The 27263-nt window shown below is 41.9% G+C and overlaps 1 protein-coding gene across 2 annotated transcripts in view; it reads left to right on the top strand.

Annotated features, from left to right (window-relative positions):
* The window catches only part of LOC112219011 (receptor-type tyrosine-protein phosphatase gamma), a 319617-nt gene extending 301154 nt beyond the window's left edge, over positions 1-18463 (top strand). The window contains exons 16-29 of one of the 2 annotated variants that reach the window (XM_024380244.2): positions 787-883; positions 1127-1209; positions 1407-1541; positions 1652-1786; positions 2454-2626; positions 6855-6990; positions 7372-7518; positions 8744-8837; positions 9165-9241; positions 9613-9741; positions 13152-13298; positions 13800-13942; positions 15495-15630; positions 15736-18463. In XM_024380244.2, coding sequence (XP_024236012.2) covers positions 787-883; positions 1127-1209; positions 1407-1541; positions 1652-1786; positions 2454-2626; positions 6855-6990; positions 7372-7518; positions 8744-8837; positions 9165-9241; positions 9613-9741; positions 13152-13298; positions 13800-13942; positions 15495-15630; positions 15736-15882 — 1779 coding nt within the window. In that variant the 3' untranslated portion in view covers positions 15883-18463. The other variant, XM_042295621.1, reaches the window with a different exon arrangement.
* Positions 18464-27263: the final 8800 nt, after the last annotated feature.

The raw sequence follows: 27263 nt of genomic DNA, 5'->3' as shown, positions 1-27263 counted from the left end.
AACGAGGGGCTGATTTGACCAGACTGAAGACCATGGTCGGTCATAATTCGTGTTGCTAGAAGGCCAGATAACTGTTGTTGCTTTGTCATAAAACATTGACTATGTACTGGTTGCTATTAGACTATAGAGTGATAGAGTAGAATGGGCATGTGTTCTCTGGTTTCATGATTGTATCGAGACACACAAAGAACACAAGCATATTTGGCATGTTTTCTGCCGTGGCTTTAAAGGACGGTTGATAAAAGTGATACATGAAGCTTCTCAATGGATGGCATACGTTATGGTTCCACTGGGAGTGGAATGATGTTGTGAGAGCAGCGGAGGTTTGGGAAGATTGCGTGATGGTTAGCTTAGTGTGTGACAGGACTTAAGGGGAGAGAGCCAGAGTTGGGCTCAAATCGAATTGAAGGCCGTCTATTCAGAAAGTAAACTGAAACGACAATTCAATAATAGAAAAAGGGTATTTATTTTCAATGACTTCTCAATAAACTGAAAAGTAGAAGCTATTTATTGCTTCCTGAATTGACTGCCCTTTGATTTGAATTGAGCCCAACCCTGGAGAGAGCGTGTCAACTTCTGCTCAGGGAGAGAGCGAGGAAGAGAGAGAGAGAGAGAGAGAGGAAGAAAGGGAGGGAGACAGCTGCCCTGTGTCTGTCACTTTGTCGACCGCATCTGACAGCGATAAATTGCTTAGATGTTACCAGAAATGCCTCTATAACTGTCAAAATCTCTCTTTTCACTTCGTTCCAAAATGTTACCCTTGGTGTGTCTCTCTCTCCCCCACAGGAGGTGCAACGATGCACGGTGGACATGAAGATCACGTCGGAGCACTCCAACCATCCAGACAACAAGCACAAGAACAGATACATCAACATCGTGGCCTGTGAGTAGTGCACACCACACATTACAATGCAGGAGCATGACAGGCTGTCACACCACTGCACTGATGCTTCATGTCATACAGATCCTGCTTGTAAGAGTACAGCTCTCATCATCTAGGCTACTGGTGTCTTCAGAGCTAACAGAATATGTAGTGTGGGGAATGTGAGACACACACGTGAACGCACGCACGCACGCACACACACACACACACACACAGAGCTAACTGTCCCTGTCTCTCCTCCAGACGACCACACTCGGGTGAAGCTACGGCCTTTAGCTGGGAAGGACACCAAACACAGTGACTATATCAATGCCAATTACGTAGATGTGAGTGTTGATTGGAGTATCTATTTTGGTCCGTCTGGTCGTGTGAGTGTGTATTTGTAAGAATTCGTTTTTTTGTACTGTGTATTGTAGGCGTGTGTGTACAATATGTGTTACGTATTGTACAAGCATGACAATGTCTTTGAATATTGTGTATGTTTTGTTCATGGTCTCTCACCTTGTTTCCCTGTGTATGGTAGGGCTATAACAAGCCCAAGGCATACATCGCGGCCCAGGGCCCTCTCAAGTCCACCTTCGAGGACTTCTGGAGGATGGTGTGGGAACAGAACACTGGCATCATCGTCATGATCACCAACCTCGTGGAGAAAGGAAGGGTATATACACTACAATTCAATAGATCCTTTTAGTAATCATATAATAACCTTTTGTTTTTTGTGATTCATTGAAACAAGAGTCCCTAACCATGTGTGGTGTGTCTCTGCAGAGGAAATGTGATCAGTACTGGCCCACAGAGAACACAGAGGAATATGGGAACATCGTGGTCACGCTAAAGAGCACCAAAGTGCACGCCTGCTACACGCTACGACGCTTCACCGTGCGCAACACAAAAGTAAAAAAGGTCAGTGACAGTGTTATAGGTCTACAGTGTTATAGGTCTGCAGTGTTATAGGTCAACAGTGTTATGATCGGCTATGAAAAGACAACTGACATTTACTCCTGAGGTGCTGACTTGTTGCACCCTCGACAACTACTGTGATTATTATTATTTGACCATGTTGGTCATTTATGAACATTTGAACATCTTGGCCATGTTCTGTTATAATCTCCACCCAACACAGCCAGAAGAGGACTGGCCACCCCTCATAGCCAGGTTCCTCTCTAGGTTTCTTCCTAGGTTTTGGACTTTCTAGGGAGTTTTTCCTAGCCACCGTGCTTCTACACCTGCATTGCTTTCTGTTTGGGGTTTTAGGCTGGGTTTCTGTATAGCACTTTGAGATATCAGCTGATGTAAGAATGGCTAAATAAATACATTTGATTTGATTTGAATTTGATTTATAGGTCTGCAGTATTATAGGTCAACAGTGTTATTGGTGTCAGTGTTATTGGTCTACAGTGTTAATGGTCTCCATACCTGTCTTCTCAGGTGATCCTGTTCTACTGGTCTCAGTGTTATTGAAAAGTGACTAACATGATATCTCATCTACTTCTTATCATGTAGAAAGATACTAATCAATGTGTTTTCTCTCTATCTCCCTCCTCCCTCTTCCTCCCTCCCTCTCTCCAAGGGTCAGAAAGGGAACCCTAAGGGGTGTCAGAGTGAAAGAACGGTGGTGCAATACCACTATACCCAGTGGCCTGACATGGGCGTCCCTGAGTACACCCTCCCCGTGCTCACCTTCGTCAGGAGGTCTGCTGCCACCCAGACCCCAGAGATGGGCCCTATGCTGGTCCACTGCAGGTATTGTCTCTGTCACTGTGCTGCTCAGGGATTCTTATGGGAGAAGACTTACTAAAATAGAAGAGGTACACATTTTGCAAACTGTGTATTCAAAAATGTATCAAGCATGAGAGGACGAACAAAAGGCAAAAATAAAGATTATGAGAACTAATGAGCCCCCAAAAATAGTCAATATTAGACAGTTTCATGATTTACTGTAGTTTAGTTTATTATTTATTTTCACCAGTGAAGCATCTGTTGTGGTGCTTGATACATAAGTGTTTCTGCCAATAAATGGGTAGGATTTTTGTTATTATTTTTTTTAAATTGCGTTGTTTGTAAAACATTTTTTTACTAATTATGTACATAATGTTGCTGCGACCGTGTCTTATGACCGAAAATAACTTCTGGACATCAGAACAGTAATTACTCACCACGAACTGGTAGAAGCTTTTTCCTTTAATGAGTCCGACGTGAAGGATATACTGCTTTCCCAGGAACAGGCCAAAATCCTTGTCATTTGTGTGAAGAGAAGATGGATAAAAAGGGGGCGGAGTACGGGCTGCCTTCTGAGAATTTGTAGGTGATCGAGTAAACTCCCACTGCCATCTGTTCTACTGGCAAATATTGAAAAATAAAAATGATGACCTACGAGCAAGAATAAACTACTAACAGGGCATAAAAAATGTAATATCTTATGTTTCACTGAGTTGCGGCTGAACGACAACATTCACAAAATACAGCTGGCCGGTTTTACACTGTATCGTCAGGATAGAACAGCAGCCTTTGGTAAGACAAGGGGTGGCGTTCTGTGTATATTTGTAAACAGCAGCTGGTGCACGATATCTAAGGAAGTCTCAAGGTTTTGCTCGCCTGAGGTAGAGTATCTCATGATAAGTTGTAGACCACACTATCTACCTAGAGAGTTTTCATCTGTATTTTTCGTAGCTGTCTACATACCACCGCAGACCGATGCCGGCACTAAGACACACTCAATGAGCTGTATACCGCCATAAGCAAACAGGAAAATGCTCATCCAGAGGCGGCGCTCCTAGTGGCCGTGGACTTTAATGCAGGGAACTTAAATCTGTTTTACCAAATTTCCACCAGCATGTTAAATGTGCAACTAGAGGGAAATAGAACTCTAGACCACCTTTACTCCACACACAGAGACACGTACAAAGCTCTACAGAGGGCAGTGTGTACGGCCCAGTGCATCAGTGTGGCCAAGCTTCCTGCCATCCAGGACCTCTATACCAGACGGTGTCAGAGGAAGGCCCTAAAAATTGTCAAAGTCTCCAGCCACCCTAGTCATAGACTGTTCTCTCTGCTCCCGCATAGCAAGCAGTACCGGAGTATCAAATCTAGGTCCAAGAGGCTTCTAAACAGCTTCTACCCCCAAGCCATGAGACTCCTGAACATCTAATCAAATGGCTACCCAGACTATTTGCATTCCCCCCCACCCCCCTTTTACACTGCTACTACTCTCTGTTATTATCTATGCATAGGCACTTTAATAACTCTACCTACATGTACATATTACCTCAATTACCTCGACTAACCGGTGCCCCCGCACATTGACTCTGTACCGGTACCCCCCGTATATAGCCTCATTATTGTTATTTTAGTGAGGCTCTTCAATAATTATTGCTTTATCTTTCTTATTATATATATATATATATATATATATATATATATATATATATATATATATATATATATATAGAAGATATATATATATATATAGAATATATATATATATATATATTAAACTGTATTGTTGCTTAGGGCTTGTAAGTAAGCATTTCACTGTAAGGTATTGTATTCGGTACATGTGACAAATACAATTTGATTTGGCACGACTGAGATGAAAAAGTATGCCCTCTACATGCAGTGCTGTGAGTGACCTGGCATAGAGCCATGCAGTGTAAAAAGTAAAGGTTCCTGGAGGATCCTTTATGGGTTCTTCAAATTGAAACTGTGGGGGAAACCCTATAAGTTATTTTAAGAACCCTTGAAAAAGGTTATTCGAAGAACCCCTTATAATGGTTCCTCGAAGAACCTTTTGGGGCTAATTTTTTTAAACTCCCTGTCCTCCCTCTCTCCATTATAAAAAAATACATGAATAACAATAATAATAATAACAATATTGACAATATTGATTTAAGTAATAAATTGATTATTTAGTAGCACCACAAATGTGAAGGAATATTTACAAAACAGTTTACCAAACAAAACATATAAAAAAATGTCTGCAGACATGTCAGACCATAATAAATAATACATTTACTTTGTGCAGTGCATTTCATTACATTTTTTAAAATAAAATAATGATGTACAATAAAAACAACATACATTAAAAATAATCATAGGTAAACTAACAGTATTGTAGACTTGATACTAAATGCAGTTTCTTTTGCTTTAGGGTGTGTGTGTGTGTGTGTGTGTGTGTGTGTGTGTGTGTGTGTGTGTGTGTGTGTGTGTGTGTGTGTGTGTGTGTGTGTGTGTGTGTGTGTGTGTGTGTGTGTGTCCAACAACCACTTAGTTATGTTAGGGAGTTTGCCATCTTTATAACCGGCTCTGGCAACTTCACCCCAAATTCTCTTATCCCCAGAACACAGTAACATAACAACATAGGTGTTTTTCTGACATTTTGGGGAAATTGAACTGAAAATAAAAAATCCAGCCCTGGCAGAGCCCCAAGTCCCATGAGGACGTCCAATAGGGCGTGGATGTTCTCCCCATCAAATACCAGTGGGATTTCACTCTCATGGTGAATTGGATTCCCACCGATTTGCAGTAAAGGAGTAGGGAGCAGTGTAATCTGTGTCAACAAAAGTAAGAAAAGATTAATACACATACAATTAACAAAGAACAGAACAAATGTTCAGCTGTAGTTTTATATAAGCATGCACACATGTTTATGAAGAAACAGATTATTTGAGCATAGGCATACCTTGTCACGGCCATAAAGGCTACTCGGGTCCTCATTGAAGAGATAGGGCAAGAGCAGGATTGCTGCTGTGGTCTCGAGTCCGAGTAAAGCAATGATCTTACAACACTTGCTAGTTTTATTGCAAAATACATTAGAGAAAGGGAAGGATTAACAGCAAATTCCCCTGTGTGCCTCTTCTGTATCTTTGAAAAACCTTTTTGGGGCTGTTTTTCATTGCCAAGAACCCTAATGTTCTTTGATGATGTTAGAACTCTAGTTGAACCCCTAATTTTTAGAGTGTAATATGCACTGCAGTCTGAAATATACACTATAATTTTCCCTACAGCTACTCTGCACTTCCTTTGTTACCTGAGAGAAAGGAATCGCAGCTGTGGTTAGCTAAGCATGTGTTTAAGGCAGGGACATGGACTGTAATTGTCCAGTGAAAGTTCCCTCCTCGGTAATGAGAGTAATGGTCTCTAATGTCATCTGTCCTGTGCTGTTCGATAATGACCCTTCACAGGCAGAACCTGCTGTGTCTACACACTCAACTATACAGCTCTGCCAGACACACACACCACAGGTGTAGCCAAGCTTATTACTGTGTCCTGGGTGGACACAGTGACCTGGGTGGACCTTCTCTCACACTGTCAGTGCTGCTGCCGACTGGCTTCTCTCCTGCTGAACATGGATTTATGTTAATGATACACACAGGACCTTGACTTGAGGAGAAGTCCACCTATGAGATATAAATAGCCCTGTTAAGGGTCAGATGTGAGGTTAAGGCATGTTTTCTAGGAGTTTGTACTGTATGACTTCTCCAGGAGGGCTTGGATGCATTAGAGCTGCTCTCCCAAACTTCAGTCCTTGAACATCATTCATCAGCAACTGGTTTAGATCTGGAAAATGATGTGTCTGATCAGCCAATGACATGGATTGATTGATTAAGAACCAGTTAGAGGAGAAGATGAATGCAGCATACATGTACTGGGATTGACAGCTGAGTGAGAAGATTAATTAGTCTGCTGCTGTCATGGAGCTCTTTGTCCATATTCCTGAAGACCTAAATGCCAATAGGAAACCCTGTATTTATTTTGACTAGGCAAGTCAGTTACAAACAAATTCTTATTTTCAATGATGGCCTACAGTCGGTTAACTACCTGTTCAGGGGCAGAACGACAGATTTGTACCTTGTCAGCTCGGGATATGAACTTGCAACCTTTCGGTTACTAGCCCAAAGCTCTAACCACTAGGCTACCCTGCCGCCCTGTATGAATATCCAAGTTGTATGTTCATGTGTGTGTGTGTGTGCAGTGCGGGTGTGGGCCGGACAGGGACCTACATCGTCATAGACAGCATGCTGCAGCAGATCAAGGACAAAAGCACAGTCAACGTCCTGGGCTTCCTCAAACACATCCGGACACACCGCAACTACCTGGTACAAACAGAGGTGGGTTGTGTGTGTGTGTGTGTGTTTTTGAGTGTGTATGAACATCCTGAGTGACTCATTCTATAATCACCATGTGCCATTCTATTCACTTGAGCATCTGTGGTAAAGTCCCGAATGATCAAACTCCCTGCAGCTAGTAGACTACAGTAGAGCATAACGTTAAACTTCCATCTTTCTTATCTGTCTAATGCAGCTGTGTTTAAGTCTGTCCATGTCCCTCTTTGTAAATATAGGAAAGGCATGCATCACACAGCCACTGTTGTCCGGGACCAAGGGGACCATGGTCATTGTCATAATTTATCTGCTCTAAAAAGAGCTGCACTGCCACGTTGTCTGCATGTCTGACTGGTGTTCTCTCTTTCTGTCCTGCTTGGCCTATAGGAGCAGTATATCTTCATTCATGATGCGTTGATTGAGGCCATCATGGGGAAGGAGACAGAGGTGTTGTCCAGCCAGCTGCACAGCTATGTCAACAGTATCCTTATGCCTGGGGTGGGCGGCAAGACACGGCTGGAGAAACAGTTTAAGGTCAGAGTACCTCCTTCTCAGTCTTACTGAACACTCATTCCCCTAGATCTCTTTCTCTATCTGCCTATCATGCTCCTTCTCTCTCAAACATATTTTCTCTGCATCTTTCTTTTTCTGCCACATCTCTCTGTCTCTCTCGCTGTCTCTCTTTCTCTCCTTACCTTTCTTTCTCTCTCTTTCTCTGTACCTCTTTTTTCTCTCTCTCTGTACCCCACTCTCCCTCTATCCTCTCTCTTCTCTCAGCTCTCCATCGTTCCCATGTTTTCCCAGAGCAGAGACTTCAGGGTCCTGTTTGTCTCCTTAAAGACGTCCCTCAGCATCACAAAGTTGTGATTCATCTCCCTCAGGGCCCACTACTGGAGAAGTGATCGTAATTAGAATGGAAATACACATTTGGGGGAAGAGTACTTATCTTCCTCGGGTGGCCCCTTTGACTAACCCCACTCACTGCTTGTTTCCAGGGAGATGTGAACTTTCCTATAATGGTGGGGGGTCTGGGTTATGGCCTGGTTTGATGACAAGCTCACAACGTAATTGGCTTTCATTATTCTCCTCCACGGTGTATTTGATTTAGCCCAGGGTTTGGAGAGATTGAGCGTGCTCTTGCGAAACAATGGCAGCCATTGGGATTTTAATGCAATTAGCCTCAAGGCTGGATTTGAAGTTAATAATTTTTTGGAGAGAATATTTATTTTGTTTTTCACAGCCCAAGAAAAAGTCTGTGTTAATTTCTGCTCTACAAAGAATTAAGCAGTGTTTGTCTTTTTGTAACATGCGATTTGGCATGAGCGTTATCTGCAATATTAAGATGAGCAAACACTTTTTTCAGTCAGCAGAATTTGATCTGAGACTTGACTATAATTGAATTAACTGTTGAAAGTCGGTGTTGATGGGAAGCAGCACATGGTTGCGCTGTATTCTAAACACATGTTTACACTACTAGCTATGTTCTGAACCCCATGTTTAGGGCCATAACAGTAGGGTGGTTAGTGTCAGAACACCTGAGGTCAGTGACTCTACACAGAGTACTGCAGGCCATGAGAGTTTGTTTAAATGACAGAGTAGGGAGGGTATGAATGATCAATCAAAGCATGTATCTTTATCAGATAATCTGGTGTATTGTATCATTGTTATCTAACCTCTCTCTCTCTCTGTCTTTCTTCCTCACCCACTTTCATCCACCCATCTGTCCCTCTTTCTTGCCCTCTCACCTCTCTTGTTGCAGTTGGTGACTCAGTGTAATGCTAGGTTTGTGGAGTGCTTCAGTGCTCAGAAGGAATGCAACAAAGAGAAGAACCGCAACTCCTCGGTAGTACCCTGTAAGTCAAATTATATTATCCATGCACCACCTGACAGCGATATTCAGATTTTGTATTGGCTCCCGTCTAGGCTGCTGCCTTCCACAGTTTCCTGTTTCTGATAACCTTAGGCTCTATTCATGGTAATAGGAAGTCATTCATCTACAGTAGTTAGTTACATAACCAGTTGTTTATGGTCCATGCTCATACTAGAGTTATTTTAAGTGATTATGCTGTGGCTGCTTTCATAAAAATGACACACTTTACTTTGTAAACCAATAAGAACATGTTTGCTACTTAGCTCTATGATCACTGTGCCTTGATTGGATCTCTCTTTCTCTATGGCAGCGGAGCGTGCGAGGGTGGGGTTGGCACCTTTACCCGGCATGAAAGGCACAGATTACATTAACGCGTCTTACATAATGGTGAGTACCACCTCCTGTCCCTCCTCTGTCAATCATTCACTGTCCCTGCCACACACCCGGCTGGACCAACTGAGCTAAGGAATGTCAGTATTATGATATATGATCGCTTTTTCTCATAGACATTGCTATCATAGACATTGTTCATTGCTATCAACTGAAAGGAATGGAATTGGATTTGTTGTTGACCTATGTGAATCCTAGGTTTGTGTCGGGACATAAAAAGGTAGACCGCTAGATCTAAGGTGTTTTGAGCAGTGGTAGTCTACTGCTGTGGCAGGTTTCATCTGACACACACAGACTTGTTTTCATCTTTGTGTGTAACCACAACACAACCCTTGCTTGGACCCTTGACCTCTGTTCTGACACCACAGGGCTACTACAGGAGCAATGAGTTTATCATTACCCAGCATCCTCTGCCCCACACCACTAAAGACTTCTGGAGGATGATCTGGGACCACAATGCACAGATCATTGTCATGCTGCCGGACAACCAAGGGCTGGTGGGTCTCTCACACGCACGCACATGAACAAGTGCATGTGCAAGCATGCAGGCACACACACACATACAGTACATGCACACACACCCCACCACCAAGGGTTGTTGGCTTCAGCCTTATCTCTGGTCTATTAAAGGGCTGTCTTAGCACGCTAAGCTTAGTCTCTCCCAGCCTTGGCCCAGTGTTCACACAGGAAGCCACTCGTTTGGGTGTAAGAGGAATTGAGATGAATACTGAAGGTGACAGCAGCTGTATCAGTCGCTCCACTCAGCCATATGTCTTATTAAGATTAAGATCAAGATTCAGATCACTTTATTGGTCAATTGCACACAAGGTCCAAACGAAATTTGACAATCACTTTTAACCCAACCCCGCCAAAAAACACACATTCATACAGTGCCTTCGGAAAGTATTCATACCCGTTGACTTATACACATTTTGTTGTGTTACAGCCTGAATTCAAAATTGACTTAATTTTTGTCCTGTCCTCAACTGGCAGCTTTATTAAATAGTACCCGCAAAAAACACCAGTCTCAATATCAACAGTGCGGAGGCGACTCCGAAATGCTGGCCTTCTAGGCAGAGTTGAAAGGAAAGATTAAGATGGGTAAAAGAACACATACACTGGACAGAGGAACTCTACCTAGAAGGCCAGCATCCCGGAGTTGCCTCTTCACTGTTGACGTTGAAACTGGTGTTTTGTGGGTACTATTTAATAAAGCTGCCAGTTGAGGACTTGTGAGGCATCTGTTTCTCAAACTAGACACTCAAATGTACTTGTCCTCTTGCTCAGTTGTGCACCGGGGCCTCCCACTTCTCTTTCTACTCTGGTTAGAGCCAGTTTGCGCTGTTCTGTGAAGGGAGTAGTACACAGCGTTGTACGAGATCTTCAGTTTCTTGGATTTTTCTCGCATGGAATAGCCTTAATTTATCAGAACAAGAATAGACTGATGAGTTTCAGAAGAAAGTAATTTGTTTCTGGCCATTTTTAGCCTGTAATCGAACCCAAAAATGCTGATGCTTCAGATACTCAACTAGTCTAAAGGAGGACAGTTTTATTGCTTCTTTAATCAGAACAACAGTTTTCAGCTGTGCTAACATAATTGCAAAAGGGTTTTCTAATGATTAATTAGCCTTTTAAAATGATAAACTTGGATTAGCTAACACAACGTGCCATTGGAACACAGGAGTGATGGTTGCTGATAATGGGACTCTGTACACCTATGTAGATATTCCATAAAAAAACCTGCTGTTTCCAGCTAAAATAGTAATTTACAACACTAACAATGTCTACACTGTATTTCTGATCAATTAGATTTTATTGTAATGTACGAAAAATGTGCTTTTCTTTCAAAAACAAGGACGACCCTAAACATTTGAAAGGTAGTTTATTTTGAGTTGCTTGACACTTTTTTGGTTACTACATGATTCCATATGTGTTATTTCATGGTGTTGATGTCTTCACTATTATTCTACAATGTAGAAAATAGTAAAAATAAAGAAAAACCTTGAATAAGTAGGTGCTCTAAAACTTTCGACAGGTAGTGTAATTATTCACACCCCTGAGTCAGTACATTGTAGAAGCACCTTTGACAGGGATTACAGCTGTGAATCTTTCTGGGCAAGTCTCTAAAAGCTTTCCACACCTGGATTGTGCAACATTTGCCCATTATTGTTTTCAAAATTATTCAAGCTCTGTCAAATTGATTCTTGATCATTGCTAGACAACCATTTTCAGGTCTTGCCATAGCTTTTCATGTAGATTTAAGTAAAATTTTGGCCACACAGGAACATTCACTGTCTTCTTGGTAAGCAACTCCAGTGTGGATTTGGCCTTGTGTTTTATGTTATTGTCCTGCTGAAAGGTAAATTTGTCTCACAGTGTCTGGTTGAAAGCAGACTGAACCAGGTTTAGCTGGTTTACAACGATACCCATAACATGATGCAGCTACCTATATGCTTGAAATATGGACAGTGGTACTCAGTAATGTGTTGTATTGGGTTTGCCCAAAACCTAACACTTTGTTTGTATTCAGGACAAAAAGTTAATTGCTTTGCCACATTTTTTGCAGTATTACTTTAGCACCTTGTTGCAAACAGGATGCATGTTTTAGAATATTTTTATTCTGTACGGGCTTTCTTCTTTTCACTCTGTCAATTAGGTTAGTATTGTGGAGTAACTACAATGTTGTTGATCCATCCTCAGTTTTCTCCTATCACAGCCATTAAACTCTGTAACTATTTTGAAGTCACCATTGGCCTCATGGTGAAATCCCTAAGCAGTTTTCTTACTCTCAAGCAACTGAGTTAGGAAGGACACCTGTTACTTTGTGTGATTATACATCATCCAAGGTGTAATTAATAACTTCACCATGCTCAAAGGGATATTCCATGCTGTGTTTTTTTTACCCATCCACCAATAGGTGCCCTTCTTTGCGAGGCATTGGAAAACCTCCATGGTCTTTGAGGTTGAATCTGTGTTTGAAATTCACTGCTTGACTGAGGGACCGCACAGATAATTGTATGTGTGTGGGGTACAGAGATGAGGTAGTCATTTACAAATCATATGAAACACTATTATTGCACACAGTGTGAATCCATGCAACTTATTATGTGACTTGTTAAGCAAACTTTTACTCCTGAACTTATTTAGGCTTGCCATAACAAAGGGGTTGAATACTTATTGACTCATTGACTTATTGACTCAAGACATTTCAGTTTTTCATATTTTAATGCATTTGTACAAATTTTGAAAAACATAATTCCACTTTGATGTTTTGTTTTGTGTATCGGCCAGTGACAAATATCTCAATGTAATCCATTTTAAATGCAGGCTGTTACACAATAAAATGTGGAAATAGTCAAGGAGTGTGAATACTTTCTGAAGGCATGGTACATATACAGGTTTTGAAGCAATGCAGGGGGCTGCCACACTGGGCACCTAGGAACCTGTTGCTGTGGGGGGGGTAACTTCCTGTTCCAGTGGAACAATAGCATGCAATGTCCTCTAGGATGTGATACCAGCAATCCTCCGGTTGCCAGCTCATTTCCCTTCAGAATTTTCCTGTCGAACCTGGGATTCGATCTGGCAATTCTCCAGTTGCTGGCTTACCTCTCTACCTGCTGCCCATACCTGTCACCTCTCTAACTAACTCTGTCTATATATCTATGATTTCACACACTGAGTAGTGGCACTTCTGCACTCATACTCCAGTTCCTTTAACATTTTGATGTTTTTGTTTTAGGGCAAGTCCTTTGCTATATATATGAACTGTCAGTTCTTATACTAAACTGCAATGTCTCACACTCCCCTTCCTTGTATTTCTCATTTTCCCTCCCTTCTTTCTCACCCTTTCCCCTTCTCCCTTTTCCCTATTATTTTCATCCTTGTTTTGGTTTGGCTGTGTCTTTAGGCGGAGGATGAGTTTGTGTACTGGCCAAGCCGAGAGGAGGCCATGAACTGTGAGGCCTTCACTGTCACGCTCATCAGCAAAGACAGACTATGCCTTTCTAACGAAGAGCAGATCATCATCCACGACTTTATCCTGGAGGCCACACAGGTACGATGTGATGTGTGTGCCTGTGTGTGTGGGTGTAGGAAGTCCATTGTAGCTTAGTTGGTAGAGCATGGTGTTTGCAACACAAGGATAGAAGGTTCTATTCCCAGCACTACCTATGTGTAAAATGTATGCACGCATGACTGTAAATCGCTTTGGATTAAAGTGTCTGTTAAATGACATATATCTGTATTATACACTGAGTATACCAAACATTAGGAACACCTTAATATTGAGTTGCACACCCTCCCCTTTTGCCCTCAGAACAGCCTCAATTCGTTGGGGCATAGACTCTACAAGGTGTCAAAAGCGTTCCACAGGGATGCTGGCCCATGTTGACTTGTTGTGCGGTGTTTTAATGGGCCTGCGTCTGTGTGTATGACTGTCTTTACCTGCATGAGTGTGTGAGTCAGTCTTTGTGTGTGGGTGGGTGGGTGGGCATCTTTGTATGTACACCTACCTTAAACTATCTCTTCTTCTGTCTTTCTTTTCCCTCTACCCCAGGATGACTATGTGTTGGAGGTGCGTCACTTCCAGTGCCCTAAATGGCCCAACCCTGATGCTCCCATGAGCAGCACCTTTGAGCTCATCAATGTCATCAAGGAGGAGGCCATGATCAGAGACGGACCTACCATAGTGCACGATGAGTGAGTGTGTCACATCATGCTCCTGATGACAGAGATAATCATTATCTCTTCTTTTAACCTCTAAGTAAATACTTTAAACTGTGTTCTGTTTCAACAGAACATGTAATTATTCACTCTAACCAGGTTTCCATACAACCTTTCTATGCGTAAAGTAAAATATTAATATTAATTAATATTAATATTAATTAAATATTTCACGAAAGGCCTGATGGAAACAGTTCATTAGCTGGTAAACTTTCCAAATGTTGACAAAACAAAATACGCTAGGCAAGGTGAGATCTTTTCGTGTCTGTAAAATGAATTATGCGAGAAATTGCAGTGGAAATGCCTTTATGCTCAAATATCAATATAACAACCATCAAATCAAAGTAAACTTAGTCACGTGATTATATTTTGTGTGGCCCTCACACTACGACTCGAGAAACCATGCAGTTTATTAGGCTACAGAAAAACTTCACGGGGTGGTGAAAGTGCATGTGGATCTTGATGCTCCTTTCCAATAAATATCAAGGGTCTTATTCTGAAGACATGATGATTGATGCTTGGCTGCCGTTTGACAAATTTAAAATAATCTTGCTCTTTTGTTCATAATAATCTCATCATGTAGGCTACACACACAGTGTATCTGCCAGCTGTTGTCTAGAGCGCAGGTGTCAAGACCAGAGTGGGCACTCTCACTATAGCCTTTAACGCAACATTTTAGTGACAAAACCATCAGTACAGATGAAAATGCGATGGAAACCCATTTAACTTGTATTTTTTATTCGGTACATGGAAATTTAACCGCAAAAATGTTTTATGTGCAATTCGTCATCACGCACAGCCTTTAATCCGCAACAAGTTCCACCCCCATGTACCCTGATACTCCATCCAATTAGAAATAATGAATGTCTATTAATGCTGACAGACATTAGTGGCAGCGAACAACACTCCCAACGACGAGACACGCAGCCTCAGTCATGTTTATTCATTAGGAAAATGAAGATTGCTTGTCTCATCCCAGAGAAAAAAGGGACTAATTGAGCATTTCAGTTCTGTATCTGTACTATGGAATCCCCCCCTAAGAGGTTTTGGAAAGACGGCTGTCGTAATTGTCTGCATATTCATTAGCTGGTGAGACATGGTAGTTAGCTTGTGTATCTCCATCACATTTGACATGGATGTTAATAGAAGCAGCAACCTTTTCCTGTGAGCGTCCCTGATTTCCTAAGGGGCTGAACGGCTCCTGTGGTCTCACATGGAATTCATTTGACCCTCTGGGCTGATCGGCTCCTGTGGTCTCACATGGAATTCATTTGACCCTCTGGGCTGAACCGCTCCTTTAGTCTCACATGGAATTCATTTGACCCTCTGGGCTGAACTTCTCCTGTGGTCTCACATGGAATTCATTTGACCCTCTGGGCTGATCCGCTCCTTTAGTCTCACATGGAAGTCATTTGACCCTCTGGGCTCACTGGGCTCTATGCTCATTTGTGACCCTGTGTGTCCCTCAGTCCCTGTCTTGTTTTAGGGCCTATAAAGTAACCCTGTTTGTCCCTCTCCTGTCTCCCAGGTTCGGGGCAGTGTCAGCGGGCATGCTGTGTGCCCTTACCACCCTGTCCCAGCAGCTGGAGAGTGAGAGTGCCGTGGGCGTCTATCAGGTGGCCAAAATGATCAACCTCATGAGGCCTGGAGTTTTCACAGACATAGTAAGTAGACCAGTAGAGCATGATTATGGGATTAAATGTAAAAACTACATAATTGAACATTTGTAGTTTCCCCCTCTCTAAGAGCATGTTCCTCTCCCTCCACAGGATCAGTACCAGTACCTTTATAAAGCTATGCTCAGTCTGATCAGCACCAAGGAGAATGGCTCTGGCCTCACGTCCATGGACAGAAACTGCACCATGGCCATGTCTGATGAGTCAGACCAGGCAGAGAGCATGGAGTCCCTCGTCTGAAGGGCCCACCCACCAGGCCTGAGGGGCCCAAGGCCCTCGCAGACAGAGAGCCACTTACTTTGTAAAATGTCAAGGACTATAAGACAAGACTTTTTGAGGCCTTTTTTGCCAGACTCTTGGTTAAATGAATAACCTGATTACTTTTTTACACTGATAAAAAGTTTTTGATATTTATTTTTTGCCATTTTATGTCTTAATGTTATCCTACTGAGCGTTTGCACCCACGTTTTTGAGTTCACAACAACAAAACATACTTCTGTCTTTCTTGTTTGCACTATAATGTCAGTTACTGCCTATACTAAGCTGATGGACTCTACTACACTTAAACTCTGATTTCAACATTCCATGGCAAAAGCCCTCACTCAACTGCTTTTGAGAAGTAGGAAAAAAAACATTGCTCCGTTTGCTCTCTACTAGCTCATATAAGGAAGAGGAGTGAGAGTGTCATAGCTCCATGTTCATATGAATAAGCTGTCCAACCTGAGGTTCATTACAGTAGACCACCTCTCCTCTCCTCACCCTTGTGGCTCAAATATCACTAATTTGCTGCAAGACTCAACAGTCTGGTTTCTGTCACACCTACAGGCAATAGGGTCACCAGTTCTATTTGTTGTTTGATTAACTTTTGTTTATATGACTTTTATCTTCATTGTGCATCTAATTAGCAATTCAAACCCATATTTGAATATTGAAGGTGGTAATATAACAGCTACTGTGAACTTGTATTATTTTTAGTATGATTCATATTATGCATATATATATATATATATATATATATATATATATACTGATCATTATAGCTTGTGATTTTGTAGATGTCATGACATGCCTCAGCCGAACTGACTCCCACTTGATCCAACAGTTTACCACTCTTATTCAATGCCAGTGTTGATTTTCTGCACACTTACACCTCCTTCTGGCTCTGTTGGTTTTTGCTTCTTGCTGCTAATAGTCTACACACAGTCACAGAAGAGTCAAATGAAGAAATGATAATGCCCTTGTGTGAGCGGAAACTTCTTTGAGAAAATGGATACTATTGACACAGCCAATTGCTATTTTCTGTGTCATACCCTATTGAATTTATTATTGGGGTAAAGGACTTATGCTCCCACGTCACACAGCCTTGTGTACGTCGTTTCTAATCCTCACTGTTGCTCGACTCTGCTTGTGTGTGGTATGATTGTATGCTATGACTGTCATATGGTGGCCTAAGCAAGGAAAGATTTACTGTGGTTTTTGAGTCCTAGAGTGATTCACATAAACTCATTGACCCTGTTTTAGTTGTTGTCATACTGCCACCTCTATATTTCCTGGTAAAATCACTTTGATAAATATCTCCCTTAGTTATCTGAAGGAAAGAGAGACCACCTGTGATTTACATTTGAAATAAAATGTGAATTCATTATACAGCACAATGAAAATGGTATTAGAATATTTGTATTTGATTATCACAACAAAGCATCGAGGATACCTATGATTTGTAACTTTTACCAAAGACTTATACTCATTTCCATTAATAGAAATATTATAGAGAGGGAGAGCAAGTTAATTGCATTTGTGTCTGATTTCCTTTTTCAGTGATATTTAGGCTGCTGAGTGAGGACAATTCTGTTGACTTTTTCTTCTGCTTCTTTTGGCATCTTTTTGTTTCCAGCCTGGAATTTCTGCATTAACTCCTCATCACTTGCGTTAGTTTAGGAATTCCCTTTGCTACAGAAGGAGTTCATTGCAATTGTATTATATTTAATTTCTCACTCAACTCATAGAATTACAAAATTAAGTGGAAAGATGCATCAATTATTTGATTATTTTACCCGTCGTGTTTCATCTCCTTCCAAGGAGGGCTTTTGAATGAAGTCATAACTCTCCAACATTTGGGGTAGACAGCTGACTTTTGTCCCTTTGTCAGTGAAGGCATTTTGCATCATTAAACACTCGCTTTTTTCAGTTTTGTCTTGTTTCATCAGGTTAAGTCTTAATTTCCTGACTGAGCCTAGTGTCCACTGTCAGGTGTGTTTATGTGTTGCAAAACACAAACACTAGTGTGTCATGAAAACAATGTACATATTTTGTTGCTTCTATAACCAACCGTTCTCTGGAGACTTTGTATCTATGGTATATAATCATAGAATTTATATTTTCATATAAAGCTATTTTTCTTTCTCTCGTTTCAACTCCTTTGTTGCTTTGCTTTTGTGGTGAAACGTGGAAACCAAGTCTCTGTGCACTGAGCTAGTGGTTGTCATCACATTCCAATACAATTCCACACCTCCCATTAACTTTAAGTCAGTGATTGTGATATCATTATTGTTATTACTTTGTTTTTGTCATTTTTTTCTGAGTTACAATTCTGTTGTCAGAGTGTAATAGAGTAGCTCTAGTAAGTCACTGAATCATTTCGTCCCATTGACCATTTTGAACAGCTGGGCGTTGCTTCTTCTTTTGATAACCTGAAATAAGAAAAAAATAAGGAAAAAAATGTTTTGTTTCGTTGAAAGCTATATCAGAGCATTCTATTATAGTGTTATTTAATATGTCAATTGTATTGCTATACTTAAAATAAAATATGGGTTTTGATGTACTTTGTTGAAAACCTTGTGTGGTCCATGTTTCATGCCTTTGTGTATTGAATTTACTAGTTTGTATCATATTGTGAATAAAGCGTTATCATTCCCCTATCCTTGTATTAATATCACATAATTAGATATGAGGTTGCCATCTAGTGGTAAAGTAGTGAAGCCCAGAACAGCCAAGTAAAATCAGCAAAAAAAGAAACGCCCTCTCACTGTCAACTTAACATATGTAAATATTTGTATGTACATAAGATTCAACAACTGAGACATAAGCTGAACAAGTTCCACAGACGTGTGACTAACAGAAATGGAATAATGTGCCCCTGAACAAGGGGGGGGGGGCACCAGCTGCATTCAGTACTGCAGTGCATCTCCTCCTCATGGACTGCACCAGATTTGCCAGTTCTTGCTGTGAGATGTTACCCCACTCTTCCACCAAGGCACCTGCAAGTACGCAGACATTTCTGGGGGGAATGGCCCTAGCCCTCACCCTCCGATCCAACAGGTCCCAGACATGAGATCCGGGAACACTGACATTCCTGTCTTGCAGGAAATCACATACAGAACGAGCAGTATGGCTCACCATCATTGTCATGCTGAAGTGTCATGTCAGGATGAGCCTGCAGGAAGGGTACCACATGAGGAAGGAGGATGTCTTCCCTGTAACGCACAGCATTGAGATTGCCTGCAATGACAACAAGCTCAGTCCGATGATGCTGTGACACACCGCCCCAGACCATGACGGACCATACACCTCCAAATTGATCCCGCTCCAGAGTACAGGCCTCGATGTAACGCTCATTCCTTCAACAATAAACGCAAATCCGACCATCACCCCTGGTGAGACAAAACCATGACTCGTCAGTGAAGAGCACTTTTTACCAGTCCTGTTTGGTCCAGCGACGGTGGGTTTGTGCCTATAGGCGACGTTGTTGCCGGTGACGTCTGGTGAGGACCTGCCTTACAGCAGGCCTATAAGCCCTCAGTCCAGCCTCTCTCAGCTTATTGCGGACAGTCTGAGCACTGATGGAGGGATTGTGTGTTCCTGGTGTAACTCGGGCAGTTGTTGTTGCCATCCTGTACCTGTCCCGCAGGTGTGATGTTCGGATGTACCGATCCTGTGCAGGTGTTGTTCCACGTGGTCTGCCACTGCGAGGACGATCAGCTGTTCGTCCTGTCTCCCTGTCTTAGGCGTTTCACAGTATGGTCATTGCAATTTATTGCCCTGGCCACATCTGCAGTCCTCCTGCCTCCTTGCAGCATTAACTGCTTTGCTCATGGGCAGAATGACAGATTATTACCTTGTCAGCTCAGGGATTCCATTCAGCAACCTTTTGGTTACTGGCCCAACGTTCTAACCACTAGTCTACCTCAAGGCCAGTGAGCTTGTGGGGTTTCCTCAGGAAGAAGAGGAGGAGGAGGGCAACATCTCAGAGAACTGGAGGAGCAGCTCCAAGGTGGAGGATCTCCAAGGTGGAGGAGCCTGCTCTGACTGTGCAGTGAGTTCAACAGCAACAAGAGTCCAGTTGTCTCTCAGGTCAACACGCTTCCTCACACTACTGCAGAGTCCCACTCAGGAAGGATGTTTTTCAGGTTTGTGCGTCTGGATGGCACAGAGCCAGAAGAGGCAGGCTCAGGTCATCAAGGAGTTCCAGAGAGATACACCCGACAGCCCATTAATCGTGCTTCTGTCACTCTAAGCCAGAGGGGAGGGGCTAAACTTCACAGCTGCCTCGCGCATCTTCCTCATGGACCCAGTCTTGAACCCAGCAACAGATGACCAGTGTGTGAACCGCTGTCACCGCTTCAGCCAGAAGAGAGACGTTGTCATCACTAAGTTCATAGTGAAGGACTCTGTGGGGAAGAACATGGTGGGGATTCAGAGGCAGAAGCAGGATCTGTTGGAGAAGGCTTTCGGCCTATCCAGCAAGAGGAAGGTAGACGCATAGATGATATCTGAGCCCTCATGGAGCTCTAGACGTCTGGCTGTTTAAAGACCGTTAGAAGGAAACTGTTCTCACTGTTCTTTTGTTCTTTAATATCCTTTATGTTTAGAGGGAACGTTCCAGCATCCCCGAGTCGCCTCTTCACTGTTGACATCGAGACTGGTGTTTTGCGGGTACTATTTAATGAAGCTGCCAGTTGAGGACTTGTGAGGCGTCTGTTTCTCAAACTAGACACTCAAATGTACTTGTCCTCTTGCTCAGTTGTGCTCTGGGGCCTCCCACTCCTCTTTATATTCTAGTTAGAGCCAGTTTGCACTGTTCTGTGAAGGGAGTAGTACACAGCGATGTACGAGATCTTCAGTTTCTTGGCAATTTCTCGCGTGGAATAGCCTTAATTTCTCAGAACAAGAATAGACTGACGAGTTTCAGAAGAATGTTCTTTGTTTCTTGCCATTTTGAGCCTGTAATTGAACCCACAAATGCTGATGCTCCAGACACTCAACTAGTCTAAAGGAGGCCAGTTTTATTGCTTCTTTAATCAGGACAACAGTTTTCAGCTGTGCTAACATAATTGCAAAAGGGTTTTCTAATGATCAATTAGCCTTATAAAATGATAAACTTGGATTAGCTAACACATCGTGTTATTGGAACACAGGAGTGATGTTTGCCGATAATGGGCCTCTGTACGCTTATGTAGATATTCGATTTTTAAAAATCAGCAGTTTCCAGCTACAATAGTCATTTACAGCATTAACAATGTCTACACTGTATTTCTGATCAATTTTATGTTCTTTTAATGGACAAAAAAATATATTTTCTTTCAAAAACAAGGACATTTCTTTGTGACCTCCTACTTTTGAACGGTAGTGTGTATGTACTGTATGTACAGTGTGTATGTCTGATTAAATCATCTGTGATTTGGTGGGCTATGTATGATAAGGACACAGGCAATGTTTGTGATTGAGTATACTTTCATGTTTATATTGTTACTGTATGCATCAGCTATGTGTGTCCAAGACAAATTTCCCCTCAGGGACAATAAAGTAGATCTTGAATTATCAATTGAAACACAACCTGTCCTGAATGATAGGCCTATTATTCTGATACATAGCCTATTAATCCTGGCAAACCTGATGAAACTATGGTCAAATGTGTCTGTATGTCCTGATCTATGGTTTTGAATATCTGTTTGTACATCTTTTTGTTCATGTTTATGTGTTCACCTGCCTGGGGACTGCAGATGTAAATGAGCTGTCAGCTGAATCTGGTGCAACGCATCACTTCTCATTTTCTATGGTTATCTTTTGTTTGTTTTTAGTCCCGTCCTTCAGCTACCCTCAACCCCTCTCATCTGTCGCTGAAGACCATCCAGTTTTGATTTCTATTTACTATATATTTTTCAACTGTGCTGTTTCACAAAAGGTCTGAACCTATATACATTTTACGGACACAGTATATTTTACATGAGTTATCTTATTTTTAGTTCCACCCTTCAGTTCCAGACTTATTTTTTGTTGTACATTGTCCCTGCCAAATAAACATAATAAATAAATAATACATAATGCCTATTCAGCTCAAGCTAAACAATCCTGAACCACATATTTTAGATGCAGCACAAGTAATGATAGATGGACTCTCAAAATGACACAAATGTTTAGCCTTGTCTGATGGTTTTCCATGTGAACAGCATCCAATGTATTCTCCAGTCATTTGGAGAATACATGAGGTACTGTAGGTCTTGACTTGGAGTGGTGTCATGATGTTACTATGTCAGTGTTATCATGACTTAACCAGTTTGACATAATTTGATCCTAGATTAACGCGGACTTGTCCTTTTAGCAAATAGGGCTATCTTCTGTATACCACCAATAACTTGTCACAACACAACTGATTGGCTTAAACACATTAAGAAGGAAATAAATTCCACACATTAACTATCCTGTCTGAAATGGCTAGCTAGTTAGCGGGGTGCGTGCTAATAGCGTTCCAATCGCTGATGTCACTTGCTCTGAGACCTTGAAGTAGTTAAGTAGTTGTTTCCCTTGCTCTGCAAGGACCATAGCTCTTGTGGAGTGATGGGTAATGCTTTGAGGGTGACTGTTGTCAATGTGTGCAGATGGTCCCTGGTTTGAGCCCAGATTGGGGTGAGGAGAGAGACGGAAGCAACACTGTTACAAAGGCACATCTGTTAATTGAAATGCATTCCAGGTGACAACAACATGAAGCTGGTTGAAAGAATACCGAGAGTATGCAAAGTTGTCATCAAGCCAAAGGGTGGCTACTTTGAAGAATCTCAAATAAAAAATATGTTTTGATTTGTTTAACACTTTTTTGGTTACTACATGATTCCATGTGTTATTTCATAGTTTGCTGTCTTCACTATTATTCTACAATGTAGAAAATAGCAACAAACAAAAAAAACTAGAATGAGTAGGTGTGTCCAAACTTTTCACTGGTACTGTGTGTGTGTGTGTGTGTGTGTGTGTGTGTGTGTGTGTGTGTGTGTGTGTGTGTGTATATATATATATATATATATATATATATACAGTCGAAGTGGGAAGTTTACATACACCTTAGTCATATACATTTAAACTCAGTTTTTCACAATTCCTGACATTTAATCCTAGTAAAAATTCCCTGTTTTAGGTCAGTTAGGATCACCACTTTATTTTAAGAATGGGAAATGTCAGAATAATAGTAGAGACAATGATTTATTTCAGCTTTTATTTCTTTCATCACATTCTCAGTGGGTCAGAAGTTTACATACACTCAATTAGTATTTGGTAGCATTGCCTTTAAATTGTTTAACTTGGGTCAAACGTTTTGGGTAGCCTTCCACAAGCTTCCCACAATAAGTTGGGTGAATTTTGGCCCATTCCTCCTGACTGAGATGGTGTAACTGAGTCAGTTATATTGGCCTCCTTGCTCGCACAAGCTTTTTCAGTTCTGCCCGCTAATTTTCTATAGGATCGAGATCAGGGCTTTGTGATGGCCACTCCAATACCTTGACTTTGTTGTCCTTAAGCCATTTTGCCACAGCTATGGAAGTCTGCTTGGGGTCATTGTCCATTTGGAAGACCCATTTGTGACCAAGCTTTAACTTCCTGACTGATGTCTTGAGATGTTGCTTCAATATATCCACATCATTTTCCTTCCTCATGAGACCATCTATTTTGTGAAGTGCACCAGTCCCTCCTGCAGCAAAGCACCCCCACAACATGATGCTGCCACCCCCCGTCCTTCACAGTTGGGATGGTGTTCTTAAGCTTGCAAGCATCCCCCTTTTTCCTCCTAACATAACGATGGTCATTATGGCCAAACAGTTCTATTTTTGTTTCATCAGACCAGAGGACATTTCTCCAAATAGTGCAATCTTTGTCTCCAGGCGCAGTTGCAAACCGTAGTCTGGCTTTTTATTGAGGTTTTGGAGCAGTGGCTTCTTCCTTGCTGAGCGGCCTTTCAGGTTATTTTATTTTACCTTTATTTAACTTGGCAAGTCAGTTAAGAACAAATTCTTATTTTCAATGACGGCCTAGGAACAGTGGGTTAACTGCCTATTCAGGGGCAAAACGACAGATTTGTACCTTGTCAGCTCAGGGATTTGAACTTGCAACCTTCCGGTTACTAGTCCAACGCTCTAATCACTAGGCTTCCCTGCCGTTATGTCAATATAGGACTCGTTTTATTGTAGATATAGATACTATTGTACCTGTTTCCTCCAGCATCTTCACAAGGTCCTTTGCTGTTGTTCTGGGATTGATTTGCACTTTTCGCAACAAAGTATGTTCATCTCTAGGAGACAGAACACGTCTCCTTCCTCAGCGGTATGATGGCTGCGTGAACCCATGGTGTTTATACTTGCGTACTATGGTTTGTACAGATGAATGTGGTACCTTCATGATGTCAAGCAGTAGGCCTTGAAATACATCCACAGGTACACCTCCAACTGACTCAAATGATGTAATTTAGCCTATCAGAAGCTTCTAAAGCCATGACATCATTTTCTGGAATTTTCCAAGCTGTTTAAAGGCACAGTTAACTTAGTGTATGCAAACTTCTGACCCACTGGAATTGTGATACAGTGAGTTATAAGTGAAATAATCTGTCTGTAAACAATTGTTGAAAATATTACTTGTGTCTTGCACGAAGTAGATGTCCTAACCGACTTGCTAAAACTATAGTTTGTTAACAAGAAATTTGTGGAGTGGTTGAAAAATGAGTTTCCATGACTCCAACCTAAGTGTATGTAAACGACTTCAACTGTATATATATATATATATATATATCACATTGCACATGGTCTCGCCCTACATACTGCTGTTTAGGAGTTTGACTGACAGGGGGATGAATGAGTGCTTATATTTGTTCAACTTACATTGAGGAACTGTGTCTGTCTGATTGGAGAAGCCAAATCTGGGTGGAGTACATGGGAGGTCTGACATTATTTTCTTGGCCTGTCTCATAACTGTTTGTTCAAAGACAGTCTGCGGTGACAGGTGCTACTAAACCTCAAACCCATCACCTTCATGGCTGTCTGGATCAGGTGATGGGTTTGTAACTGACAAGTTGCCAAACCAGGCTGAAATGCCTTAGAGTAGAATGCTCCCTATGACAGCCTGGTCAAATAGGAGCATGACCTTCTGTTTGACTCCAAAAACCCTGAACCTATGCAAATAAATAGTCGTTGTTGGACTCTAGAGCATTTGCAAGAGTAGACCTGAGTAACGTCCACATTAAGGACCACCACAGGTGAGTGGTCACCAACAGATTTGGGGTGAATTTTTTTTTCCTCATTTTGCTTGACATTTAGGATGAGGTGGTGGTCATCACACCACTGTAGAAACCTTTATCTCTGACCTATAGAAAGAAGTATCCGTTTCTAGACATTAGGCCCAGAATGGCAAAATAATCAGAAAACTGGACAATATAGTTATCAGGGTTTCTACTTGTACATTCATTTGTATACAGTGTGAATAGGATGGGTGAACTCAGCCTTGGGGGACACCTTAATGACCTTGGGCTCAGACAGGATCTCATTAACTCGGACCTGCTGTCCTGTTGGTCAGAAATGAGTGATACAACCTGATGGTATAGGGTAAGACTGACATCTGTCTGAGCTAACTGAGGAGGATGTGTGGCTGCTGATCTAAAATCCACAAATAGCAGTGGAGCATAGGCCTTGGGGTTCTCCAGCACACTCACATTGTCATTTCCTCGGTTTCCGGTCCATTCATATGGATAAATGTTCTTGCGGAAATGGTGAGAAGAAAGTCAGAACTGGATACATTGTTGGGTTTTGGCGCACTTGTTTGAAATTGAAAAGTGTCGTAGTAGCTTTTGATAAAGACTAACATCAAGACCAAGCAGCTGCATTATAAGTGGGATGCACTGTTGAGCGCTACATCCCGAGGGGTTTGTGCTGATTGTACGGAGATTGTGACAGACGGTTAAATGGCATCCCTTGAGAAAGCAACAACTAGATGTGTCAGGAGAAGTGCAGTATTATCATAAGGAGACGTACACTTGGAATACAGAAGAGTAATGGAGGGAAAAAGAGAGGCATAGGAGGTCAAAAGAGAGGGGGAGGAAGATGGTGAGCTTGAGATAGTTAAAAATGGTGGAAAAAAAGGGAGATGGTTTGTTAAAGAAGAATGGTAGAAAGTGTAAGCAGAGTGAGCTGAAGACCGAAGTAGAAATGGAAGCGAATGAGGGCAAAGTATCGGAGGGGGTAGGTGTGGTGAAGTTCTCGGAGCCCGAGGCTTGCACCGAGGGTCAGGATAAAGATGAGTCTTTGACATTAGGAGTGAAGTTTTTTGGAAAAAGTGGACCCTGATCCATTTGTGATTTCAGGGTGGGTGAAAACAGAGTTGGGTACTGTGGAATCGGTGAGGGTAACCAGAAGTGGTCTTGTGATAATTGTTTGTTTCTACTGGTCAGAGGGAGAAGGCGCTCGGCATTCAACAAATGAGGTCAAGAAATGTGAATTGTTTCGCTCTCAAGAAAAGGAGCGATTACTTGGGTAGCAGTAAATGTAAAAGTTGACCAACTGAAGATTCCTGGTGTTCGTGATGCTCGTCGTTTGGTGCGACGCAGACAGGGTGGCGAGAGTGGTGAAACAGAAGAGTCATTGTCTGTTCTTTTGAGTTTTGAGTCTCTGCCTGACAAAGTGATGTTAAGATATATAAGTTATCCTGTTCGAGCTTTTGTAACAAATACACTACATTGTTACAGGTGTCAAGCTTATGGGAATGTGGCTACAGTGTGTAGGAGGGAGGTTCCTAGTGTGAGAAGTGTGCAGAAGGGCATGAGACAAAGGAATGTATAGCATTGGGAGAAGGAGTGGTATGTGTTAACTGTAGGGGTGCCCATGGAGCTTGGAGTCAGAAATGTCCCATTGGAGATAGGCGGGTTGAGGTTTCCGGGGTTAGAGTAGTGCCGAAGTTGTCATATGCTGAAGCAGTGAAGAAAGTAGAGGAAGATGGGTCAAGGGGGAGGGATGCTGAGAGGAGTGGTTTGAGTAGTATATCTGTACCAGTACAAAGAGAGAGGCCAACAAGTGATATATGTTTCAGTAAGATCGGATTTTTAGCATTGATAGCAAGTTGCAGAAAATGGAGGTTGTGGTGGCAGCTGCGGAGAAGTAGTTGGGTGTGCGAGACTTGACATCAGAAGAGTTACATGGTGTGTTAAGTGGTGATGTCCCATCCTTTCAGGTTGTTGGCATGAGGTATGACTGAATAGATTTAAATAGTGGAGTAGGGTGATGTGATTTTAATTTTGTTTATATAATTTTTTTGTTAGTGTAGTGTTAGATTAGGGAGTTGTACTCCAGTCTAGTAGGTGGCGGTAATGCAACATATTG

Source organism: Oncorhynchus tshawytscha, linkage group LG02, assembly GCF_018296145.1.
Source record: "Oncorhynchus tshawytscha isolate Ot180627B linkage group LG02, Otsh_v2.0, whole genome shotgun sequence".
Lineage (NCBI taxonomy): Eukaryota > Metazoa > Chordata > Actinopteri > Salmoniformes > Salmonidae > Oncorhynchus > Oncorhynchus tshawytscha.
The sequence above is the reverse complement of the archived record's forward strand: the minus strand, read 5'-3'. Positions and strand labels throughout refer to the sequence as shown.